This window comes from Parasteatoda tepidariorum, chromosome 9, assembly GCF_043381705.1.
Source record: "Parasteatoda tepidariorum isolate YZ-2023 chromosome 9, CAS_Ptep_4.0, whole genome shotgun sequence".
NCBI classification, from domain to species: Eukaryota; Metazoa; Arthropoda; class Arachnida; order Araneae; family Theridiidae; genus Parasteatoda; species Parasteatoda tepidariorum.
Genome location: NC_092212.1, coordinates 33,145,128 through 33,154,075, shown reverse-complemented (window position 1 = coordinate 33,154,075; position 8,948 = coordinate 33,145,128). Strand labels below are relative to the sequence as shown.

Here is an 8,948-nt window from a genome sequence, read left to right as displayed (position 1 = left end):
TATATATATTTGCAAGCCGCATTTGATTTTTCTGATATCTTAGATGATTGGCCCCGAAGTTGGAATTGCGCATTATAATTCAGAATTTATAACAAATCGTTATAACTAAAATTCAACCTATATTAAATGGGTTGAATTTTAGTCATAACAATTTAATTTTTATGATTTTTAGAGAAATTATCAACAATTATTGAAAAACTCTTTCAGTAAATATTAGATTTTTAGCCGCAGATTTCACGAAATTGGATTTGCACAAGGTAAAAATATCAATTTTAATGACAAAAAATTTTTTTGCATGATGAAATTTATTCATAATTTTAAAAAACAATTAACTCAATTATTTTATATGGAATTAAATTACATTAGTACATTAGTTGAATATCCATTGTTTTTAATAAAATTTTTTCAACGGTTTGTTCAAACTCTTGGACGTCTGATTTCGCTTGTTCCTCTATTAAATGTTACTTTTTGTGTTTAATTTTATATTTTTCTGACATTTTTGTTTTTTTTTATATTTTTCTGTATTTTTGTGTTTTTTGTTTGATATGTTTAATTTTCGTCACGATTTCTCTTCTTTTCCTTTTTCAGTGTTCCTCACGCTATTGTATTGATAGAATTTGCTTTGTTTATATAAATTTAATACTAGAATGCACTATAATTTGCGGAGACAATTATATGAATTGACGACGAGGTTATATCTTTTTGTTTATTTGCTTCCTAGCCTTTTATTTTTTTTTTCAATTTTTGATAGATTTTTTAATATTTTTTTAAACTTTTTTAATAACTTTTCTTTTATATTTTAATTTCTTTTTTATTTCTATCCTTATTCTCTTTTATTTTTATCTTATTATATCGCCTATATCCTTGCGGCTTATGAGCAGTTAATAAAACTTATGAATGCTCATTGTTTTTATAAATTTCTAATTAATTCCTTTCTTTAACTAATTCCTTAATTTAATAAATTCCTTTCTTTAACTAATTTCTTAATTTAATAAATTCCTTTCTTTAATATATTATACATTATACAAAAGAAAAGAAAGATTAAGGAATAAAATAAAGAAAAAAAAATAGTAAGTTTTATTTACTGTGCATAAGCTGCAAGTACTCATAAAATAAGTTAAAAAATACAAAGAAACATTTTTAAAGAGAAAGAGAGAAGAAAAATTATTAAAAATTGTAATGTTTTTTAAAATATTTATTTAAAATGTCTTAAAAAAATTAAAAAACAAGAAAACAAAATAATGAAGAGATATATCTTCGTCGTCAGCTCACACGGTTATTTTCAGAAAAAGACTGCTTTCTAATATGGTATTAATAATAATGTTAATACTAATACTGAAGCAAAATCTATCACTACAATCATGTGAAAAGTGTCAAAGAAATTGAAACGAAAATAAAACAACTTAAGCAAAAAATACAAAATAAAACATATCAAGCAAAAAAGAGAAAATTAAAATTCAAGAAAAATACAAGGAGAAAATTCAAAATGTAACATATAAAACAAATAGCTCATTCAAATATCTTTCCACTTACTGACATCTTGCAAAAATGATTTAAAATATTTTTAATTACAGAAGATTAAAATAAAAGCGTAAATAAAAGATAGAGGGATGTATTTTATGACTGAAAGAACAACCTCTGTTAAAAATTACGAAATAATTAAAGACAATAAAATATGTCCATCACATTTAAATTAATTATAAATTAAACATTCCTTTTGATAAAATTCAATCGTAAGCATTCCGAATAGTTGGAGCGAATAAACCCGAATTACAAAATTTGAATAATTTCTGAAGCCATCCTTTTCGAAAATGAAAATTGCTCTAAAAGGATTTTATGTCCCATTTCAATCAAAGGCCGGGCAACAAAGCTTGTAATAAATTACAATATTATTAAGCAACTGAAATTTAATGCTGGGTTCTGTTTTCCAGGAGCTGTTTACAACTCTTTACATCGGTTTTCTGGGCCTCATTTTCTCGTCATTCCTAGTATTCCTGGCCGAGAAAGAAGCCAATCCCGAGAATTTCAGCAATTTCGCAGACGCCCTCTGGTGGGGTGTGGTAAGTTAACTACTTCACTATTTCATTTAAATTTGTTCATCACTGTATATCAGGGCTGCGACAACCTTTAAAAAGTTTAAAAAGGTAATGAAATTGAGAAAATATTATGGTATCTCTCATAACATTTTATTTTATATTATTTTTTATAACCGTTGTTGAACAGCCGACCCGAATCTCGGGTTTACGACTAATGTTCAACTACGTAGCCGTGTAATTTGAATCCAATCCAGAAGACAAGGGAACTCCTGAATCAAGCTATTGGGATAAATTTGCTTTCGTGGAGGTCTTTTTGATGAAAATAACCATCACCTCCTACATCAAAAAGCCTCCACACGGTCTTTTATGAGTAGTCCCCGCAGACAATTTAAAATGTGAACCAGTTGTGCGCATGAACCCATACCCTTTTGTAAAAGTAATTGAGAGAAATTCATTGCACAAATTTGAGAATTGAATCTGTAGTGGTTGTCAAGTGAATAAGGCAAACTAATAATATTCATAAATAAAACAAATTTTTAGTATTTGCTACCACTTTCTTATTTTAACCAGATTTTGTATTAAGTTGCTCGTTCGGAAAGAGGATATCCTTCATAGTGGTCTGATCGGACTACCTACAAAAAACCGTGTGGAGGCTTTCAGTTACAAGAGGCGTTGAAATAACCCGCATTTGCGTTACATGGAAAGGAAGAGCACTAGAACCTCCCCCGGTAAGCCTCACGGCAAGGGTACTGTAACCCATGATCCATCTACACGTCAACACTGTTGTCGGTGCAAGCCGAATGCAGAATTCGTTTCGATCAGCTATCGATGGGATTAAACCCTCACCTCCTACATCAAAAAGCCTCCACGCGGTCTTTTATAAGTAGTCCGCGCAGACTATTTAAAAAGTGAACCAGTTGTGCGCATGAACCCAAATCCTTTTATAAAAGTAATTGAGAGAAATTCATCATATATATTTGAGAATTGAATCTGTAGTGGTTGACAAGTGAATAAGGCAAACCAATAATATTCATAAATAAAACAAATTTTTAGTTATATATTTGCTACCACTTTCTTATTTTAACTAGATTTTGTTTTAAGTGACTCGTTTGGAATGTGGATATCCTTCACAGTGGTCTGATTGGACTACCTATAAAAAACCGTGTGGAGGCTTTCAGTTAAAGGAGGCGTTGTTTGAACCCGCTGCACGTAATTGAAAGGCGAACGCTGTATCCCCGGAGCCATTACGGCTCTCTTATAACATTTATTCCATCGACAACCTTTCGGCTACCTTCTTAATTTTATTGAAATTCCTTTTTTGCCTAACTCTTAGATTGTAACTGTGATCCCAGGGATAGAAGCCATAATCTTTCTCTACTTGGTGTCTTCATGATTTCTCCACAGGCTCTGAATATTTTTTTTTGGTGAAAATAACTGCCACTTCGACTAATTGCAACCCTCTAGGGCCTTCCGCACTTACGTGGTGTTTCTTTAGATTTATATTTTCATCGTCTATTAAATATATTTAACATGTAAAGCACGCGGACGAGATTGAAAATGAATTAGGCTTAAAAAAAGATCCCGAACGAAGGAATACCGAAAGTCATCTCTCACAGACTTCCACACTACGAAGGAAAACGTCATTCTTTGAACAGCACAAATAAAATGATAATTAAGAGTTAATATTGAGTCTTTTTGTCTCTGTTTAAACATGAAATTAGACCGAAAAATACATCTGGATTTCTCCACTGTAAACGATCTTGTAAGCCTGCTTTTTTTCTGACACCGCAGCAACTCACGAAATGTTGGAGTAATAGGTCCACCTGAAGAACACGCCCCATTATGCAAGGATGCAAAACGTACCTTTATAAAAAAAAGTGGTACAGTATTTATCCTTAAATTTATAAATCAGATGAACCACTTAATTTTCTCGAAAACTTTTGTACAAGTTTGAATATATATGCAAGTGGTCTTTTTTGCCTCTTGTATGCTTTTGCTCTTTTCGCTAAATCATTACCATTGAGTAAAAGAGAAGATACCCTACCACTTTCTTTTTAAAGAGCCTTTAGCATTACTGTAAAAAAGAGGCGTGTACTCTCATAGACAGAACTTTCCGGTCGACTTAATAATAACCCCTTGGGGACGGGTGATTCAGAAAACGCATTCGTACAAAATCAGGATCAGGACGTAATTAAATAAAAAACGGTAACTTAAATGTAGTCGGTTCTAATTTGACAGACTTACTGTGCTTTTACTTTAATTATTGTTAGTTTAATCATATATATAATCAATGTTAGTTAAAGTATAACTAAATAATTTTATTTTGAGCAAAGTAATGGTGAACTAAATAAATCAAACAATTATAACTCCACCCACAAATAAACTGCTAAAGAAATACTTTGATTACCAGTTTTATCTTTTTACCCTGGTTGATACGGTTTTATGCTGGCAAGTATTTGTGACAGTCGGCGCGAAAGAGTTAAGTTACTTCTATCGATGGTATTTCTGCAATACCAATTTAAACAAATAAGTCTCAATCTCCTTACCTTCACATTTTTCGGTTCGAAAGTGTACGGCTGCATAAAACAACTTATTGTACAAGGCGATATTTTCAAACACATAATTTTGTTTTCAATAAAAGAAATTGTGTAATGTCTAAGCTCAAATCTGCTTCATTTCATAAGATATTAATAATAGTAAGCAATTCTGGTGTGTTTGAAAAAGGCGACACGATTGATGTGCTTAAAAAGAACTAAGAATCTTTTAAGATGGCCATTTGTTCTTGTTGCAATCAGTGTACTGTGCACATACGTTAGTGTTAGTACTTAGAGTAGCACGATAGATTTATTATGTGATTACCATTTAGATTTAAATTTCAAAGTTATTATAGTGTTGACAAGGTAATAAGAGTTTTGCAAAGATTTTTATTCTAGTAATAATTTTACATTTTTATTATCTCTCAAACCACATCTTTACTATCTTTTCACCATTTATGGTTATTTTTATGTAACTTTATTGTCTCCACGATTTACTGTCACTTCATTATTTACTTTGTACACTGTTAACGCTGATTTGAATGGCCTCAAAATGCACCGGATACGTAACTCGGAAATATAGGCGGTAACGAGCCTGTAGCTCTCCTTGGTGTAGAAATTACCATCCAAACTTTAGCACAATGTGAAGGATAATGCTCGGAGCTTTAACCCTTTGGCTACTAACGGGACTCATTTGTCCCAACAAATGTTTAAAAATTACTAATGACGTGAAAAGCATTTAGAAACTCATTGTAATATGTCCCAGTCGTCGAGTCGAACCAAGTATACATGTTTCATGTGTCAAATATCCCCTAGATGGAGCTAAAAAGTTTCTTGCATGAAATAGCATTGTGATTTTGCACTGGGACAGATATATCCCACTCGTATCCTTCATTGGGATTGTTATGTCCGTTCATATTTTATTCATATTTTCTAAAATGAACATAGAAAAAAGAACACATATGAGTTGTCCAGCGTGTAACGTCGGGTTATGCAAAGATTGCTTCTATCATACCATGTAAAAAAAAGTCCATATAATAAATTTTTTGGGAATGATAGATGTGCTTGTAGTAAGTCGATCACTAGAGGAGTACTTAATGTATCCCACCATTAAGTACGGCCGGGACATATATGTCCCAGCCTCTAAATTGATAACCGCTTGTCAGAGAAATCCTAAATACTAAATTTGCCTTATTTGTGACCTATTTTGTCCTTTAGAATAATAAACGGGACAAAAAAATCATTTTTTAAAATTCGTAGTCAAAGGGTTAAAAGTTTTTTTTTCGTTTTCAGTACCACTATAAATAAAAAAGCATCCCAATATAAAAATTGTTATCTTTACATTATAAAATGATATGTTTCATCCCAAAGTAAATTTAGATAACTGTGCAGTCTTTTTGTTAGCCTTTAAAAATTAGAGTAGGGATTACTGGGCAATGACCATTTACCTTAAAAAAATTAGTGTAGAAAATATTCGATGTTGACTTCCCTAAAGATAATTGTAGCCGTCGACCCTGGAGGATGTTTTGACTGCTGTCGCAGGTAAATTGAATTTCAAAAATTACCTGTAATGCTAACTAGTTCCCTCCTGTTATATTTGAATAAAATATTCGTCGACAAAATAGTTATAAACTTTTTAAAGTAAGTTTTAGAAAATAAATTATTCAGCGATTGCTTTTAAAAATAAGGTTTTGATATAAAAAAAGACCAAACTGCAGCTATTTTTTGTATTTTGTAAGAAATCATCCAGCCAAAGAAAATATAAATATATAAAAATGAAATTACATTCCAGCGTTTCTTACAAAAATATTTAAATTGGATTTTTAGAATAATTTTCTTGTTCCATTTTCGAAAATAAGCTGCTTGCTCATCCTATTTGCAAATAAAATTACTTTTAATACAAATTAGTTTTATTGATATTAATTTTTCTTTGACCTATAACTTTTTAAAAAGAAAAAAGGAGAAAGTTGCTATTATTTTCAACGTATGTACTCAGTAAATAAATTTAAATTTCATTAGATTCAAATCTTTCTGTATTCAGATTAATATTATTTACTTTCCGAACTAAAATTTCATTGAAATCTTATTTGCGAAATTTTGTTCAAAATGAAAATCTAATCATTCTAACAGCTACACGTTTATGATATTCTTAACATATTAACACAACGCAATATGATTAATATAATGTAATTTAACATGCTATATAGGAAAAATATTGCATTTTGAAGCAAACAATTTTAAGGTAGTTTGCCACAGTCTTCTTTGTTCGCCAAGGCCACAGTAATTTAAAAACAGATAATATTAAATCGTGTGCTTCGATTTAAGTATCTTTTTCAATATTTCATGAAGTATTTTTTATTAATGCATTTCCAAGCAAATGTATAATCTGCAAAAAAAATTTTTTAAATAAGCATAATTCTCCAGTAGCTTTTGAAAACTTTTTTCGGATAGGAGGGGTAGATTCTCAACCCCTCGTGACTCACGCCGTGGTGACCCACCGGTGGGTCACTCTAGATTCTCTCATCTTGGCAGCGCACCGGAATAAAAGCTGGTAATAATAAATTTCATTTTTTAGTTTTTTTCCGTGAATAATAGAAATCCATAATTACCAATTTTTTATTGAATTTTTGATGCAATTTTTATATTGAATTGCTTCTTCGCCGTGATAAATTTCCTTACAGTGAATTGTTATTGTTGAGAATAGATTAACTCCTCCCGAATATTATCTAATATTGAAATAGTTCTTGTACCAGTATCTTCTCTTTTTCCGTACCAGTATTTTCACTTTTCCCGGCGTGAACGTGTTAACGAAGATTACCTTCAAGTTGAATTATGAAGTTGTGTTCGTATTGCTGCTGAAAAGAATGTATATTTTCATATTTACACCTGTTCTTAGTCCAAAACGCGTGCTTTTTTACTTCTTCCGTTGGATAGCTTGTAGTGGGTTGACATCAAGTGGCTTTTCATATAAGCTTTTGCCTCATTAATAATATTCGAGCCGGCGAAATGCAGATATTGTCATGGTGAGCATCCAGCCTGTTTTTCAGGCTGCAGTGCAGGACCCAAAGGAAAACCAGGAGGAACGTAATTATGGTAGTAATTATGGATATTCTTGTTAAAGTAGCTGAATGTTTATATTTGCTTTTTCAGATCACTTTATGCACTGTTGGCTATGGAGACACTGTCCCGATCACGTGGCCTGGGAAACTGATTGCGGCCTTTTGCGCCCTTCTTGGTATTTATTTTAGGAAANATTTTAATGACATAGTATTTACTAAAAAGATGTAATTATTTTTTAAAAAAAAGTTGTTATATGGATTTGAATGATTGTTTTGAATTCTTAGAATTTTGTGCATTTGCAATGTATCTAAGATAGCAGCGAGCGAAGCGAGCTTTGTTTGCGAAGCAAACCATGTAAGATTGCGTAGCAATTTTTGGGGGTTGGCGCGCGTTAGCGAGCAGGGGGCACAGCCCACTAGTATGTAATATTTTCGTTGGTAATAGATTAGTGTCACGTACTCCAACTTTATCCAATGGGATCCCTTTCATAGGAAATTGAATGCCTTATATCTAAGTTGAATGCTCTATATTATATATCAGCTGAATGCTCTATCTGTATCAGCTGAATACTATATCAGTTGAATGCCTATTGAATGCTATATCAGCTGAATGTCTATTGAATGCTAAGGCTAGAAAGCTTGATACATTTTTTTTCTTCATTGTGCTCATCTAAGCGGCTATTTTCGAATAGTCCTTTCATAGGATCATTAGGATCCCTTTCATAGGATACTGAATGCCTTATATCTAAGCTGAATGCTCTATATCATATACCAGCTGAATGTTCTATCTGTATCAGCTGAATGCTATATCAACTGAATGTCTATTGAATGCTAAGGCTAGAAAGCTCAATATACATTTTTTTCTATTGTGCTCATCTAAGCGGCTGTTTTCGAGTAGTCCTTTCATAGGATCAATAGAATCCCTTTCATAGGAAATTGTATGCTTTATATATAAGCTGAATGCTCTATATCAACGATTTTAAATTTTTTTCAGTTACGGAACCCTAAACCATAGAGCTCCTTTTGGTAGAGCTCTGACTGTTGACAATTAAATTAACAGGTGTGAATATGCTAAAAAAAATGCTTTAATTTAGGAAACAATTAATTCAGGAACTTTTAATGCGAAGAATGAAATTTCTCATAGTTCCATAAATAACAGTTATAAATATTAGTTTTATGTTAGGCAGTTGAATTCGCAAATCTGTAAAACTTTTAATCTATTAATGTTGTGAGCATGCATACATCAAATTGAATAAAATAACTGATTTATGAATTCTGAGGAAATATTGTTATAAAATGTGAGGAAAAGATTATATATA

The 8,948-nt window shown here is 31.5% G+C and overlaps 1 protein-coding gene across 1 annotated transcript in view; it reads left to right on the top strand.

The window, feature by feature from the left end:
• LOC107452319 (potassium voltage-gated channel subfamily KQT member 1-like) overlaps nt 1-8,948 on the top strand; it is a 364,114-nt gene that overhangs the window by 324,610 nt on the left and 30,556 nt on the right. The window contains exons 5-6 of the mRNA XM_071185389.1: nt 1,932-2,060; nt 7,721-7,837. Of these exons, the coding sequence (XP_071041490.1) occupies nt 1,932-2,060; nt 7,721-7,837 (246 nt within the window). The remainder of the gene's footprint in view (nt 1-1,931; nt 2,061-7,720; nt 7,838-8,948) is intronic.